The sequence below is a fragment of the Suncus etruscus genome, chromosome 16, assembly GCF_024139225.1.
Source record: "Suncus etruscus isolate mSunEtr1 chromosome 16, mSunEtr1.pri.cur, whole genome shotgun sequence".
Classification (NCBI taxonomy): domain Eukaryota; kingdom Metazoa; phylum Chordata; class Mammalia; order Eulipotyphla; family Soricidae; genus Suncus; species Suncus etruscus.
Genome location: NC_064863.1, coordinates 33,307,463 through 33,325,780, shown reverse-complemented (window position 1 = coordinate 33,325,780; position 18,318 = coordinate 33,307,463). Strand labels below are relative to the sequence as shown.

General features: G+C 41.4%; 1 protein-coding gene across 1 annotated transcript in view; it reads left to right on the top strand.

The window, feature by feature from the left end:
- The first annotated feature begins 17,403 nt into the window (after positions 1–17,403).
- Positions 17,404–18,318, top strand: part of TMEM156 (transmembrane protein 156) — a 66,161-nt gene continuing 65,246 nt past the window's right edge. Inside the window, 1 exon segment of the mRNA XM_049789823.1 lies at positions 17,404–17,491. Within this exon segment, the coding sequence (XP_049645780.1) occupies positions 17,404–17,491 (88 nt within the window).

Sequence of the window (18,318 nt, the reverse complement as noted above, 5' to 3'; positions counted from 1 at the left end):
AAACTTTCATTTGCTTCTCTTGATTTTCCTGGATAGTTCATTTTTCCTAGTATGGTTCAGAAAAAGAAATAAATTTCCTACTTTCCTCACCACTATCAAGATCTAATCTAGACTTCATTGACCAACTTTACTAAAACCTAAAGGTAAAATTATTGGAGAAAATATAATAACTTTATAACTCTACTTCCCTAACTTCTTTCCTTTATTTTGCTACACTTCTCTCTCACTTTATTCTAGGAACAAGCTTTTGTTCCCAGGGAACAGTTATAAACTTGCATGTCATCTACCGTCCCTCCTTCCATATTGGCCCCCTTTCTTATTCTATGTGGCAGAGTCCTTTCTACATGTTTTTCACATGAGATCCATCAAGCTTATTTCTTTTTTTTTTTTGGTTTTTGGGCCACACCCGTTTGATGCTCAGGGGTTACTCCTGGCTATGCGCTCAGAAGTTGCTCCTGGCTTGGGGGGACCATATGAGACGCTGGGGGACCGAACCGCGGTCCGTCCTATGCTAGCGCTTGCAAGGCAGACACCTTACCTCTAGCGCCACCTTCCTGGCCCAATCAAGCTTATTTCTGTCACAACTAAGGCCAAAGTCACTTAGTCCATTCCTTGGTCATAGGTCCATGGCAGAGTCCTATTTCATGTGCGGGCTTTAGGGACTGATCTTTTGGGGGAAGGGCGTATACCTAATAATGTCAAGGAGCCTATTCCCATCTCCATGCTCAGAGGTTCCTTCTGGAAGTGCTCCAGAGAACATGTAGTCCTGGTAATCTATCACAGGATTGATCAAAACATGTGTTCAGTCCTTCAATCTATCTCTCTAGCCCCCAAAGCTGCATCTTTAGGATGGACTCACTATGGCCATGGAGGATATGCCTATGCCTTTCACTTCTCAGAATTTCCTCCATGGTGCTGAGGACTTGGCAAAAGAAATCTGCATTGATGCATGTTAGATTATACCTTGTTTTTACCCAAAACAAAGATCATCCCTGGCTCCTTTGTATCTATTCGTTTACAATATGGATTCACCCAAACCAAAGATTATCCCTGGTTCCTTTATATATCTGTTTACAACTTGCTTTTACCCTAAAACAAAGATTGTCTTACATGTAAACCTGGGCGGGACTGGCTCAGGATAGCCTGAGCGATCTGCCTTTACTCTCCTAACTGAGGATGATTTCTGTACTCAAAAACAAACAAACAAACAAACAAACAAACAAAAAAACACAACATTGACAGTTCTGGCAGGCAGCTCGCTTTTGATACAAGGTAGAAGATTGCCAGACTATCTGTTTCACCCTCAGCCTGGTTTGGATTATTTCATGTGTGACCCTACTTCAGACCTGCTTACCGAGGGTTGGAAATAGGGCACTTGGTGTGATTTTACAGATGCTTACCCATATTTCCGTTCATCTGCTTGTAATTCCATTCACCCATTCAGACATGAGCCTCCTGTGATCAGGCTCCAGCTCAGAAAAGGCTTTGGTAGAACAAATTTTAACTCTTCCTGTCAGTTCCTTTAACCTTTCTAAAATGTAAACCTAATTTTGTTCATCCCCCATGATCCTGCTTAACATGCTCTAATGATTTTCTGTTACGGTTGGTTGAGATTGACTTCAAACATCTCTTACCATGGTTGTAAGATCCTTGAAAATTTAACCCTTCTTTATTTCTTTAGACTTGATTGTGACTATTCTGAACATGTGTCCAGGATGTATAATTTTAAAAGTATACCTTTAAACATATCCCTCGCTTTTCCAACCTTTATTCAGGCTGAACATGTTCTTCCCTGTTTACCTGTCATTCTCTACATACTTTCCTACTATTAATTCTTGATGGATTATGCATGTTAGTTAAGTCATCATTTTTTTTTTTTTGTGTGGTTTTTGGGTCACACTCGGCAGTGCTCAGGAGTTATTCCTGGCTCCAGGCTCAGAAATTGCTCCTGGCAGGCACGGGAGGACCATATGGGACGCTGGGATTCGAACCGATGACCTCCTGCATGAAAGGCAAACGCCTTACCACCATGCTATCTCTCCGGCCCCAGTTAAGTCATCTTTCTCCCTGATCAGAGTTGTTCAGGGGGACAACACCACAAATATTGGTTTCATGAATTAATGAAAAAACGTGCACCTGGGCTATGAATCCTTTGGAAATAGCAGATTGCTAGAAAAGATCCATTTTTCCCCTCTTGCATTTTTTTTTGGTTTTGGGGTACGTGAGCACACGCACTCGTGTGTATGTGGGGGTGTGTGTGTGTGTGTGTGTGTGTGGTATGTGTGGTGTGTGTGTGTAAGAGAAAGAGTGAGAGAGAAACAGACAGAGATGCAGTTGAGATCTGAGTCTATTCTAGTTCAGTGCTCAGAAGACTAGGTGGTGTGAGAAAGCAAACTTGTACCTTATGTGTGACTGCAAGTGAAGTGTGAACTCCAGCCTGTTGCTCTCTCTTTGACTCTCCCAGAGCATTTTAACAGAACCCCCCCCCCATATTTTTCAATTTATACTACCAGTTTTATGAAACCTTAAGGAGTCTATACTTGGGCATTTTATAAGCTTATACAAATGCAAAAAAGGAACACAATATACTTGGACTTATTTCATGCAGGAAAGAAAAATAAATTCAGCAGCTCAATACATATGGTTTTATATTTGAAAAATAACTGGCACAAGAGTACTCATTAATGTTATGTTTTGTATGGGGCAAAGTTATGTTCAGAGACTAAGATGGTCTGTGTTGATAGTTTATTAAATATAGGTTCACTGTGAAATTTTCAATTTCTAGAACCAATAATTATAATAATATTTTATAAGCAATAGCATATAGGAAGTCTTGTACTAAGTCAATACAAAAATAACTTGCTACAAGGGCCAGAATGATGGCACAGCGGTAAGGCATTTGCCTTGCACGTGGCAGACCCAAGACAGACAGGGGTTCTATCCTGAGCATCCCACATTATTCCTGAGACTGCCAGGAACAATTTCTGAGTCCAGAGCCAAGGGTAACCCCTGAACACCACTGGATGTGGCCCAAAAATCAAACACCAGAAAAAAAAAAAAGGCAAGAAACCAATGACAGATTAGTCACACTATTATTCAAGGCAAAGGTTGAGGTATGTAGTAAGTAATTCTCTTGGGAGAATTGACTTAGTCAGTCTTGCAGGAACTGATGCCCAACTATCAGTGCAAAAACTAAGACTCCTTGTTGCTAAGCTGGACACTAGCAGAGTGAAGGTAAAATGTTGGCAGATAGGAGAACTTTCTTTGTGGGTAAGATCACTGTTACTAGCAAAGATTAGCTTTGTGGGATCAGGGCAAACAATTAATTTATTTACTATCATTCTTAGTAATTATAATTATTTTACATTTATAATTTTATTTTACACTTACAACAATAATAATTATTATAATGATTGTTCAAGGATTTCTCTGGGCTAATTGCTTGGAAGTGACTTTCAGTGGTACTAAGAGGACCAGGCAGTGCTGGTGATAGAATCTGTGTATTCTGCTTGCAAAGCATGTGCTCCAGTCTGCTGCACTCTGTCTCAACAAAACCTTGGGGAGTAGGCCATACCTGACAGTACTTAGGGCTTACTCCTGATTTTGTGCTCAGGGACCAATTCAAGAGGTGATCTAGGGATAAAACTGGAGTTAGTTGTGTACAAGGCAAGCTACTTAACCTACTTACTATCTTTCTGACTCAGACACACCAAATAATATAAAGAGGTCTTCAGCATCAATGCATTCATTTATTTCATGTTTTTGGGGAAAGAATGGATGAAGATGAGTCAAAGAAATATGTGAAGTGCAACAATGTTTTAATGATCATGCTGCCTCTCTATCCTTCTCTGTTCCATTCATCTCTTGCAAACCATTTATCTCTCTACATTCACACCTGCATAGTGTGAGTTGGAGACTACACATAGCATAGAATTTTGGGGAGAATTTTGGCTGAGTATGAAATTATTACCCTGAGATAAAAACAAAAAAGTAGTGAGTGACTAAAGGGTAGCCCCATCCCACATATCAGATGACACTCAGTGACCTTGCTCTTAGCAAGACAATGTGGACAGAAATTGCATTTCATTCTCCTTCCCTCTGTCCCAAGAGATAGCAGTATTTCTAGATGACATATCAGAAGGGACAGAAAGGAATCAGGGCCCGGAGAGATAGCACAGCGGCGTTTGCCTTGCAAGCAGCCGATCCAGAACCTAAGATGGTTGGTTTGAATCCCGGTGTCCCATATGGTCTCCCGTGCCTGCCAGGAGCTATTTCTGAGCAGACAGCCAGGAGTAAACCCTGAGCACCGCCGGGTGTGACCCCCCCCCCCAAAAAAAAAAAAAAGAGAGAAAGGAATCAACACTTTCTTCATGATGCCAGAATAGAGCAATCGTCAACTCTTTAGGAAGTAGAGTCAAATCAGGAGCTCAGTGTCTGAAAGGATTAAGTCCCATTCAGACAAAAAGAATGGACTACAACCAAGGTTTGTTCTGACTCAAAGTAATACTAATTCTCATATTTCTTGAGGAGGAAAGGGAACAGACTGAAAGGTGCTCATACTTGACGGTGAAATGCCCTGTACTGCAGACAGTTCATTTTATCTGAGAATGACCCTAGTGGATCTCATAGCTTTCAGGCCCTGAGCCATTAATTTGACTCGTTTTTCTTTCTTTCTTTCTTTCTTTCTTTCTTTCTTTCTTTCTTTCTTTCTTTCTTTCTTTCTTTCTTTCTTTCTTTCTTTCTTTCTTTCTTTCTTTCTTTCTTTCTTTCTTTCTTTCTTTCTTTCTTTCTTTCTTTCTTTCTTTCTTTCTTTCTTCTTTCTTTCTTTCTTTCTTTCTTTTTTTTTCTTTCTTTCTTTTTTCTTTCTTTCTTTCTTTCTTTCTTTCTTTCTTCTTTCTTTCTCTCTCTCTCTCTCTTTCTTTCTTTCTTTCTTTCTTTCTTTCTTTCTTTCTCTCTCTTTCTTTCCTTCCTTCCTTCCTTCCTTCCTTCCTTCCTTCCTTCCTTCCTTCCTTCCTTCCTTCCTTCCTTCTTTCTCTTCTTTCTTTCTTTCTTTCTTTCTTTCTTTCTTTCTTTCTTTCTTTCTTTCTTTCTTTCTTTCTTTCTTTCTTTCTTTCTTTCTTTCTTTCTTTCTTTCTTCCTTCCTTCCTTCCTTTCTTCCTTCATTCCTTCCTTCCTTCCTTCCTTTCACTCTCTTCCTTCCTTCCTTCCTTCCTTCCTTCCTTCCTTCCTTCCTTCCTTCCTTCCTTCCTTCCTTCCTTCCTTCCTTCCTTCCTTCCTTCCTTCCTTCCTTCCTTCCTTCCTTCCTTCCTTCCTTCCTTCCTTCCTTCCTTCCTTCCTTCCTTCCTTCCTTCCTTCCTTCCTTCCTTCCTTCCTTCCTCCCTTCACCTTTCTGCACACCAGGCAATGTCCATGGCTTGTTCCTTACTCTGCGAGGAATCACTTCTGATGGTGCTTGGGTGGGGGTGGGGAAATAGAAAGCTGAGGTTCAAAATGGAGTCAATTGCATGTCTTCTGCCTCTGATTTGACTCTATTTTTTTTCTTTCCTTTTTTTTTTTTATTATTTTTTGGAGGGCCACACCCTGTGCTACTCATGGGTAACTCCTGGCTCATCACTCAAAAATTACTTGTGGCAGACTCAGGGAACCATATGGGATGCTGGGGATCAAGGTCTGCCGCATGCAAGGCAAACACCCTACCTGCTGTGCTATTGCTCTGACCCCTATGACTCTATTTCTTAAGTAGTCAAAATTGCTGGTATTCTAGAATAATGGAGAAGGCTTTGTTTTCCTGTCTCTTTATCCATGTGATCAGCATAACAGCCATTTCAAAGTCAAGTTGGTTGGCAGAAACATTGTTCCCAGAGGCAGAAATACTGAGGAACCCATTCAGTGCGCTTCTCTGGACCTGCATTCCCTGAGAGAGCTGACTAGGCAGACAAGCCTGCAATAGATTCCTTGTGAGAAAAATGACCCCCACAGCTTCTTTCCTGCAGGAGCTGCCAGTTCTCAGAGCAGTGAATTTTGTTAGTTAGTCCAAATACACTCAACCTTCCTGCCACAAGTGACTGTGGTGCAGACAGCATAAGCCAAACAGGGTTGGATGCCCACACAGAGACCACCCATCTATGAAGAGAACTCTGGTAGAGCCCCTGGTGAGCTTTGCCCAATCTCCACTGCTCTCAACACTGAGGTAGCACATCAAAGAAATCTTCCCCTAAGGGGAGGTGAATAAGAATAAAAGGTGTTAGGGGCCGGGAAGGTGGCGCTAGAGGTAAGGTGTCTGCCTTACAAGCGCTAGCCAAGGAACGGACCTCGGTTCGATCCCCCGGCGTCCCATATGGTCCCCCCAAGCCAGGGGCGATTTCTGAGCACATAGCCAGGAGTAACCCCTGAGCGTAAAACGGGTGTGGCCCAAAAAACCAAAAAAAAAAAAAAAAAGAAAAAAAAAGAATAAAAGGTGTTGTATTGGCCTGAGCAGTGTTCAACAACTTTTCTGCTCCTTACAGAAGGTCTCAGGTGGGCCTTACTGGCTTAGTCACCTCCTGTGTGCAAACACTAGAACCCATCTCTCCACCACCATTGAAGTAATTGTGATTTCCTTCTGGGTCACCCTGCCCCAACCCCCAGGCTCTTTATTTGAACTCAGATCTGGCTAAGGCTCCTGGACACAGAAGTCCTTTCCCAAACACTCATCATTTCCACACAGAAAAAAACATATCTGGAGAAAAAGGGAGAGGATTGTGTTCATTGATTGTTTCCTTACTATCAAAACATGCCCTTTCCCCTGCTATGTTAAAGGAATGATGATCATCAAATTGTACGACCACCATCATCATAAAATGTTATTAAGATATAGAACATTTCTTTTTTGTTTGCTTGATTTTGTTTTTGTGTCACACCCGGTGGCGCTGAGGGTTTATTCCTGGATCTGCGCTCAGAAGTCTCTCCTGGCAGGTTCAGGTGACCATATGGGATGCCAAGATTGGAACGGGGGTCTCTCCTGTGTTGGCTGTGTGCCTTACCACTATGCTATGGCTCCGGCCCCTGAACATTTCTAACACCCTAAAATTCTATTGTGCCTCTTCGTCATCAGCCTTTCTTTCTTCCTCTTGCCCTGACACCCCCTGATCAGGTACAGGTTTTGAGTCCCTCTATCTGTGCCTTTTCTGGGCTCAGCTAAATAGACTCATGCAAAGCTTCCTTTAGCATTCTTACAAGGGGCTGGAGAACTAGAATATTGATTAAGGCACTTACTTGGCTTATATATGTCCAACTCTGGAGCAATCTCTCATGCTGTAGTCCCTGAGCACCATTGGGTATGTTTCTCCAAAATAAAATAAATCTGATTTTTTGGGGGGTGAGGTGAGAGATAGGCTACACCCAGTGGTGTTCAGGGATCACTCCTGGCTCTTTACTCTGGGGAATATATACAGTGCCAGGTTTCAAAGAGGGGCCAACTTCCTAAAAGGCAAGTGCCTTCATCACGGTACTATATTTTCTGCCCACTCCATCCCCCAATAATTATTAAAATGATAAGCATGCTGCACCCACTCTCTCAGCATAGTTCACTTTGCCTTATATATTTATATTTTCTGGAATACTTCTGGAAACTAGCCAGTGTCAGTATTTGCTTACATTACAGTCTCTGTCCTTGGCATATCCATGCTTTCCAAATTGTGACTCAAAGGACTCTGCCTCTTTGGCAATCTTGTCTCAAGCATTCAGACCCATCCTGACATCTTGCAGGGGGTCAGGAAATATTCTGGGGAGTGAACACAAACTAAACGAGGGCCTCGGAGCTTTCCCAGATTCTCTCCATACTCGAGCAGACCTCATTAAGAAGTAATTATTTCCCTCTGCCCTCCCATCCAAAGGTGCCAGCCTGAGCACAGCCGATGTGCTCTAAAGCTGATGTGCCAGCTTTGAGTAACAATTAGAAGTAATGATGCTGATCCAGGTTATGAATTGTCTTTTACATTCACTTTCTGGGTGATTAGATTATAGGGCATTGAACAGGGCAGGAGTGAGCAGAAGGAAAACAATGGAAGGATTGTTGGAAGGATGCAGTGGTCCCATGGAAGTGCCGACCACAGTGGTTTCAGCTGGGAATTGTTTCGCCTCCTCCCTTAAGGCCTCCTCAATGTCTAGAAACCTTTATTTGTTGTTGTTGAAACTGGGATGGGAAGGTTGCTACTGGCAATTGCTGTTAAACATTGCCCAAGGCCCAGAGAGCCTCTGCACAAAGAACACACGTTAAACAGTCAGTCTGCAGAGTCAAACACACGTTACCATTTGGAAGAAATCCCATGACAACATGAGGCGTTCTATAGGGCTCTATTTGGGCAATAGTTGTCATTTCTATTACTTGTTTTTAAATAAGACCCTTGTTGACAAAAGGCAGTCTGAAGGTGGAGATATAGCAAGGAAAAGGGGAACATTAAATCTTCCTACACTCTCTCTGAGTTGAAAGCAGCACTTTCCTCTCTGTTAATAATGTGATCTCAAACCCATGGCTTTTCTGTACTTGATTATTTTGTTTGTGGGCCACACACAGCAGTGCTTAGGGCTTTGTATTTAGGAATAACTCCTAGCAGGGCTATGGGGACCATATGGGGTGCTGGGGATCTAACTCAAGTTGGTTACAGGCACGGCAAAAGCCCCACCCATTGTACATCACTTTGGCCCCCATCTAATCATGTTTTTGTGCAATTGAAATAACAATAATACCATCCTCAGTGGGCTGTCTGGACCATTGACTAAACCAACCTGTATATGCAGATTAAAAGTTCAATCAATGTCATTGATCCTGACTATTGTTTGTTATTGTCCCCTGAACTAGAATAGAGTGAAGGCTCAATAGTAGAAAATTGAAAATATACTGCTCATATTCAGTATATTCTATAAAATGTTTCTCTCCCATAATAATAGATGATGGAATGAAGTTAAACTCAAGTCATACTATTCAAGGCTGTAATGATAGTTATTTTATTAAATTTTTATAAATATTTAATGTATTACATCACCATGAATTAAAAAGTTATTCATGGTTGAGTTTTAGGTGTACAATGTTCCACACTCATCCTTTCACTGGTGTCTGTATCCTTCCACCAATGTCTTTGGTTTCCTTCCCTCCCCCCAGCCTACCTCTGTAGCAGGCACTTTCTTCTTTTTTCTTTTATCTGTTTAGGCACTATAGTTTACAATATTGTTACTGAAAGGGTATCATGAATATTACTTTACTTCTTTTCAGCAGCTAATTCTCATCCACAGTGACCACTTCCCCGTATCATTGTCATAGTAATTCCTTCCCTGTTCTTCCTCCGCACTGTGAGTATAACCCTCTTCCTCTGACTCATTTTTTTTTCAGCATGATACTCTCTAGATCCATCCATGTACCAAAATAATTTCATAACTTCATCTTTTCTAGTAACTGTGTAGTATTACACTGTGTCTATGTACCATGTTTTTTTTATCCACTCATCTGTTTTCAGACACTGAGATTGTTTCCAAATTCTGGCTATTATGAATAATGCTGCAATGAACACAGGAGTGCAGATACCTTTTATTCATTGTGGTTTTGCGTTTCTAGAGTATCACCGAGAAGTGGAATTTCTGGGTCATATGGAAACTCAGTTTTTAGGGTCTTTTGAGGAGTGTTCATATTGTTTTCCAAAAATGCTGAACCAGTTGACATTCCCACCTGCAGTGAATGAGGAACCCCTTTTCCCCACATCCATGCCAACACTGGTTATTGTTCTTTGTGTACCAGTCTCTTTGGTGTAAGGTGGTATCTTAATGTTGTTTTGATTTGCAATTTTATGATGATGATATTGAGCATTTTATCATATGCCTTTGGGTATTTGTGTTCTTTCTTTGAGGAACATTCTGATCATTCCTTCTCCCCATTTTTGGACAGGTTTGGATTTTTTTTTTCTTGTAAATTTCTACTAGTGCTTTATATATCTTGGTGAGTGCTGGTCAGATGAGTGCTGTTCTAAAATATTTTATGGACCCACTCCCACTTGGCCCTTCTAATGTGAGCCTGGCAGTTACATATTTGGACTGATCAAGTTCAAGAGACACCAAGGCCACATTCAGGGATTTCGGGAGGGCCCTGAGGTACCCAGGATGAAACTTAGGGTCTTGCATAAGACAGGCATGTGTTCCATCTCTTTGAGACATTTCCTTGGGCCCTGTTATTTATTACTTAAAAACATGTGTTGTGGGGCCAAGAAATTTATAGGAAGTAACAGACTTGTTTTGCAAGCATCTGCTTCCGTCACAATCCTGGTTCAAGTTCTACCACCAATATGTCAGATCCCCTGAACCCAGGGGTCATTTTTGAGCAGTGTCTGGAAGTACCCCAAGTATCCTGAGCATGTGGCCCCAACTTCCTCTCATAAAACTGAAACAGATGTTGTTCTTAGGCTGGGAAAATGGCACAAAGGGTATGAACACATGCTGGGCATATTTGAGATGCCAACTCCCATTCCTAATACCACATGTCTTGCCCAGTGCTGGCTGGGACCCAGCACCACCAACCTTCAATTGAGCACTGCTAGAAGTGGCCCCTATTTCCTCCAGAGCTGCAGGGAGAAAAAAAAATACATATATGCTTCTTGTTTTCCTAGGAAAATGATGCTTGAAATAAAACATTCTTTCATGTTAAAAAACTATATATAGAACACACTGTAAAATTATTTAATTAGAGCTCTCAATTTTAGAGGTAGAAAAACAATAATGTATTTTGAGAACTATGACTATAAGATGTAGGAAAGTTAACAGGAATGCAATAGCCACAATCTCTTATGTTTTAGATGTATTCATCTCTTATTCCTTCACGGAGACAGATGGGAGAAGTCCCCAGTGGTCAAGTAATTTCAGATGTATTGCCAATTCCTTCATAATCTAATATTTTCAAAGGTGCCTTGAAAATCATGAAACTAGACTCTGAAGTTAAAAGTGAGCCACAGCCATGAGCACTGACTGGTACATGTTAGATTATTAGGGCGATAGCGAACCACTTCCTGTTCACCAATATGTATCTCAGGCATCTAAAATCGAATCTGTTTTATATTTAAGCATGCACAACTCTCTGTTGTATCATAAATTATTTTTCACATAATATTATAAGTATAGTGGAGAGCGGCTGTTTCTTAGCAGAAAACCATTAAATATGTTGCCTACCTTATTTTACATTCTGTCATAAAGCGGAGAAGAAAAAGTAATGCTACATTCAAAACAAAAGGGAACACGACCACCTAGGGAAATTGTCTGCAACACAGATGGCAAACCGTACAGATTCCCAGTAGAAAATAAGACCTAGAAAGCAACAACAAGGGTATGAATGCGTCAATCACAGACACGAATGGGCAGTTCCCCTGAGAAGAAAGTTAATCTCCAGCAAACATAAAAAAATACTCAGCAATCAACGTAACACAAATTGGTTTAGGTTTTTGTTTCCCATTTCCTTTTCTCAGACTGACAAAGATTAGAAGAATAAAATGGGAGCTCTGGGAGAACCCAGTTGTAGAACTCCTGCCATTCAAGGATGAGGTACAAGTTTGATCCAGCACCACTCCCAAAGCCAAGTATGATGCTTGTTATTTAGGCATTGCTATTTAGGACACCCTGCTTCTCCCTGCCCACCCCAAAAAAGCGTGAAGTCTTTTTTTTTATTTTAGGGTTTTTGTTTGTTTGTTTTTGGTTTTGGGGTTACATCTGGCAGTGCTCAGCGGTTACTCCTAGCTCTACTCTCAGAAATCGCTCCTGGCAGGCTCAAGGGACCATTTGGGATGCCAGGATTAGAACCACTGTCCTGCATGCAAGGCAAATGCTTTACCTCCATGCTATTTCTCGGGCCCCCATTTTTAGGTTTTTTGGGCCACACCCCGTGACGCTCAAGGGTTACTCCTGGCTGTGTGCTCAGAATCGCTCCTGACTTGGGGGGATCATATGGGACTCTGGGGGATCGAACTGCAGTCTGTCCTAGGCTAGTACCGGCAAGGCAGACGCCTTACTGATCCACACCACACCGCTCAGGCCCCGAGACCGTGAAATCTTTCACTGCAACAGAGAGTTAATTCCTTGGCACACAGACAAGTGTGTGCCAGCATTATGACCAATCCTGCAATCTTTGGCTGCCCCCAAGAAAGTAGGCAACTCGTGTACCACAACAGCACAACTGCTATGTGAGTTCTGTGTCAGACTCCTTGTCATCACAACAACAACAACAACAACAATAGCAACAATAACAACAACAAAGGGTAGGGGAAGATAACAAGAAATAAAGTTAATCAAGTCTTTAAGATTGGAATGGCTAGCCAGTCTTAAAGTTTGGTGATATCTGGGCACTGTTTCTATCGTGTGTTGATATACTTTTTGGCAAAGCAATTAAAAAATTTTTTTGTGGGCCCGGAGAGATAGCACAGAGGCGTTTGCCTTGCAAGCAGCCGATCCAGGACCAAAGGTGGTTGGTTCGAATCCCGGTGTCCCATATGGTCCCCCCGTGCCTGCCAGGAGCTATTTCTGAGCAGACAGCCAGGAGTAACCCCTGAGCACCGCCGGGTGTGGCCCAAAAACCAAAACAAAACAAAAAAATTTTTGTGAGGGAGTTTTTGGGTCAGACCCAAGGGTATTCAGGGAGTATTCTTGACTCTGCTCAGCAGTCACCTGGTTGGGGATCGAACTAGGGTCAGCTGTTTGAAGGGTAAGTGCACTACCTCCTGTATTATTTCTTGCCCCCCCCCATTATTGATATGCATTGAGAACTAAAGAAGATTTCTGTTGTTTGTCTCCATAATTCTCTATCACCAGGATCACATATGTGAATAGTTACAGTGTAAAAAATTTTAAGTTGCATACCTGAAATAGGAGGGAATGTATATATTAAAGAGCAATAAAGTCTTTATTGGCCTGCAGAATGTTCACATTTTTTTTTTTGATTTTTGGGCCACACCCGGCGGTGCTCAGGGGTGCTCCTGGCTATCTGCTCAGAAATAGCTCCTGGCAGGCACAGGGACCATATGGGACGCTGGGATTCGAACCACTGTCCTGCATGCAAGTTCATGCTTGCACATGCTCAGATGTGCTTCTTGGGCAATCACACAGCCATTTATGGTGTTGGCACATATGTTCACAGAAGTCTCACATACATGCCAGTTATACTGCTGTCAGAGTCACTATGATGATTTCTCAAGATCACACACTTCTCATTGTGATGTGTGAACCTGGCTGTGCACTGGAGGTCACACACCGTTGTGGTGACAGTAGAGCCATTGGGTTTTTGCTCTGTATATGGGCAGCCTTGGAAGTAGAACTCATGACCTCATGCCTTTAACACTGGGCTTTTATTATTTATTTATTCATTTATTTTAGGTTGAATTTAGGTGTCCATTTTTTTTTTTTGGTTTTTCGGGCCACACCCGTTTGATGCTCAGGGGTTACTCCTGGCTAAGCCCTCAGAAATTGCCCCTGCCTTGGGGGAACCATATGGGACGCTGGGGGGATCGAACCGCAGTCCGTCCTACGCTAGCGCTTGCAAGGCAGACACCTTACTTCCAGTGCCACCTCACCGGCCCCGGTGTCTAATTTTTTTTACAAGGCTGTTAATACTATAGTTAGCTTTTTTCACAGATACAAAATTATTTGTGATTGAGTTTTAGTCATGCAATGTACCATACCCTGCACCAGTGTACATTTCCCACCACCAATGTCCCCAGTTTCCTTCCTACCCTACCCTCTACCTGCCTGTGAGGAAGACATTTTTCCTCTCTCTCTCTTTCTCTCTCTCCTCTTTCTCTCTCTCTTTCATCCTCACTTCTTTCCTTCCTTCCTCCACCCCTTTTAGACATTGTGTTTGCAATACTGTTACTGAGGGATATTATGCCTATCCCTTTATCTCTTTTCAGTACCTAATTCTTGTCCAGAGTGATCATTTCCAACTATCATTGTCACAGTGGTCTCTTCTCTGCCCTAACTGCACTCTCCTGCTATTAGCGGGAGGACCATGGGCTGGTCCTCCTGGTTCTTATCTCTATTTTCTCTTAATATTACTACTATACTATTTCTATTTTTTATATCCCACAACTGAGTGAGATCATTCTATGTCTATCCCTCCCTTTCTGATTCATTTCACTCAATATAATATTTTCCATATCCATTCATGTATAAGCAAGTTTCATTACTTCATTTTTCCTAACAGCTGCATAGCATTCCATTGTGTAGATGTACCATGGTTTCTTTTTTCATTCATCTCTTCTTGGGCATCTGTTCTTTGAGTTGTTTTCCAGATTCTAGTTGTGATTAGTGCTGCGATGAACATAGAGATGCAAAGAGTTTTTCTGCATTGTGTTTTTGGTCTCCCAAAAATATTGGTTTCTGGGCCACACCCGGCAGTGCTCAGGGGTTACTCCTGGCTCCATGCTCAGAAATCGCTCCTGGCAGGCACGGGGAACCATATGGGATGCCGGGATTTGAACCAATGACCTTCTGCATGAAAGGTGAACGCCTTACCTCCATGCTATCTCTCCGGCCCCTTGCAGGTTATATTTCTAGGAATGGTATTGATTGATGTGAAAGATTAGTTTCTAGTTTTTTGAGGAATATCCATATTGTTTTCCATAAAAGACTGGACCAGTCTTCATTCCCATTAGCAGTGAATGAAAGTCCCTTTCTCCCAGCATCTAAGCCAGGCTGTGTGTTTATATTTGGTCTCATCCTCTGGGCCTCTGCCTCTTTCTTTCTCTAAAGCCTCTTAGATTTCTCAGTTCCTCACAGTAAATGCCAGCATTAACTTCTAACAATAATGAAGAGTCATACTTATGGGTTTATTATACCCTCACAATCACACCCTGCTTCATGTTTGGGTGGTAAAGCGAACCACATGGACAATAATAGTTGTGGTAAGCTAAACCAAATAGCACAGGGATGTGATGGGCTGGATTATCTGGGTTTGTGTAATTATATGCTACATTGCTTATGCAATGACAAGTATGATGAATGCTGCTTTTCTCAGATGGTATCTTACAGATAACTGATGACCTGTTATAGTTCAATTAAAGCCACAGATAGTGTAATGGCTCCATTGTCAATTCAGACAGGACAGGTTGGTTTCCAACTCTTTGGGTGATTTATTTATTTATTTTTGGGGGGCAGAGGGAATGCACACCAGGCATTGTTCATGATTTACTTTTGACTTTGTACTCAGGGATCACTGGTGGAATGCTCAGAAGACCATATGGGTTGCTTGAGGATTAAGTCTTGGGTTGACCACATGCAAGACAAATGTCCTGCAACTCTGGACCTAGCCCCTCTTTGTTTCAATCTGTCATCTATCTATCTATCTATCTATCTATCTATCTATCTATCTATCTATCTATCTATCTATCTATCTATCTATCTATCTATCTATCTATCTATCTATCATCTATCTATAGTTATACATAACTATATACATACATATATATGTCTATACATATATATGTATATATACATATACACATAAATATATATGTATATACATATATATGTATATATATACATATACATATATATATTTGGTTTGGGGCCACATCTGGCTACACTCAGGGGTTACTCCTGGTACTCTGCACTCTGAATTTATTCATGGCAGGCTCAAGGAACCCTATGGTATTTCGTTGATTGAACTTGGGTTCAGCCCTCTTTGGGTAATTTTTACATTTAAATAAAAATTAACTTGTACTAAAAAGTCTAGCTTTAGGATTAAAAGTCAAACAAGAGTTGACACCATCTATATTTATTTCTAAGTCATTGCTATTTTTAAGTTGGATACCTCAAAGAAGCTGAAGCCAAATTCTTAACTGTAGTGGTGGTGTAGATGGCTGATGTTAAAAATATAAGTATTTGGATCCCGAGAAATAGCAGAGTGATCATGCCTGTTTTGCAAGTCTGTGGCCACCAGTTCAAATCCTCAGTGCCCCACATGCCCTGGCTGTGAGCCTAGGATTTCTGCTATCTGTGGGTCCTGGTGCACATAGCCACAAGTTTGTGAGTGCCACAAGAAAAGGGAAGTAACACCTCAAATGCTGCATGTTGAAAAAGATTTGTGAGCACAGGGTCAGGAAGTGAGAGAGCTCAGCTCACATGTGCACAAGCTTTGCAGCCACCCATAAGCACAAACTTCAGTGATCATTGCCGTGGCGGTGGATGAGCAACACACTGTTGGGCAGCCCTCTGGAGAGCATCACAGACAAAAATACCAACAAATGAAAGTGGGGAAATCAAACTATAAAGATTTCTGACAGTGGGGCTGGAGCAATAGCACAGTGGGTAGGGCGCTTGCTTCGCATGTGGTCAACCAGCGTTTGATCCTCAGCATCCCATATGGTCTCCCGATCCTGCCAGGAGTAGCCCTGGAGCACCACTAAGTGTGGCCCCAAAACAGAACAAACATGAAAAATTTCTGAGAGAGAGCAAGCAAGAGTGAAAGAGCGAGCTCAATGGGTTCAGTGTATGATTTGCCTACAAGTATGCAGGTGGTCCCAGGATCCATCCTTGGTACAGCATATGGTCCCCAGAGTATAGCCATGAATGACCCCTAATGAAAGATTTAATTTTTTGTTTGTTTGTTTTTGAGGCCACACCTGGTGATGCTCAGGGGTTATTCCTGGCTATGCGCTCAGAAATTGCTCCTGGCTTGGGGACCATATGGGACGCTGGGGGATTAAACCGCAGTTCATCCTAGGTTAACGCATACAAGGCAAATGCCCTACCACTTGCACCACCCCTCTGGCCCTGACAATGTATTTTATTTCAAGGCAATTATCAGAATAAACGTTTTTTTTTTCTAAATAGGAACTTAAAATGTGGATTTCATAATAATAACCACCGGGTTTACTGGCATAACAATGATAAGTTATTCCAAGTTAACTAGTAAGTAGGAGCAAATTTCTGTCTGTCATTAGTTTCTCCTACTTGTACGGCTGCCTTCTAACACCTGTGTTCTGAACATCGCCCACATCTTAGGAGGTGGGAGTCAGGAATCACATCCTAAGTGAATAAAGAAATGATATGCAAACAACCATGATTCTGTTTTGAGCATGTGTGCATGTCTACCTACATTGGTAAACATGAGGAAACAGTTTCAAATTTAAATGAGGACAAAACAGAAACTTGGTTTTTTTTTTTTTTTTAACCGTTTCTTTCTCTTTCTTGTTTAGAAGAATTTAAAAGTTCATGACAATTTAGGTTTTTCAATGGAAAGTGACTCAAAACGAAGAGGTCTCAGTTCAAGGCTTAAAAAAAAAAAGTCTTGCACCAAAGGAAGTTTGAGGTATGTTGCATAAATTTAGAGCTGCGGAGGAGATGAGAAGAACACAGGAGGAAATGTGTTCAAATGGGAACCTACTGGGCATATGAACTGCCATGACTAAAACTGTTTTTTTAAAGTTGCTTCTGGCTGTAGGGATCGCATTTATTTTAACGTTGCCAGAGTATTTCAAGACGCCCAAAGGTGAGTCTATAATACAATCTATCTTTTAGCTTTCTAATCTACAAAAATGGCTACAACCCTCTTCTCTGCTGCATGTGCTCAAGTGCTTGGCCTGAAAAGTTAATAAAATAAGATCACAAATGTAATTGACTATGACCTAGCACAGTAGCTCTGTTCACTGTACTGTTAGTGTAGCAAACAAACAAGTCAGAAACCAAGAATATTTATTTAATATTTATTTAGAACCTGCTGTTTCCATTTCAAACTCTGGGTTCATAGAACTCTTATAATTTTTACTCTTTGAAAAACTTTTCCTGAAGAACAAGTTTAAGTGTGCTTTTATGTCTTGAAGTTAATCGATAAAGGAAGAAATGTTTATTATATTAAAATGCTGCAGTTTTCTCCGTCACTACTATTTTATATAAATAATTTCTGTTGCCTTTTGAAAAACAAAAGAATTTAGGGATTTGATTTAAATGCAAAATGCAAATTCTGTAGGTAAATGTATAGAGTGTTTGTAATGAGAGAAAAAAGAAGAGCATTCACTGTATTTCTTTTTCTTTTTTTTTAAATAATATCTTTACCATGACTACAAACATGTTTGTAGTTGGGTTTCAGTTATAAAGACAATACCGCCCTCCATTCACTAATGCAAAATTAAATTCACTGGATTTGGGGGGGGGTGTTGGGTCACACCCAGCAGTGCTCAGGAGTTACTCCTGGCTCTGCACTCAGAAATCACTCCTGGCAGGCTCTGGGAACTATATGGGGGATTCCGGGAATGGAACTGGGGTCCATCCAGGATTGGATGCATGCAAGGCAGAGATGCCCTATCACTGTGCTATTGC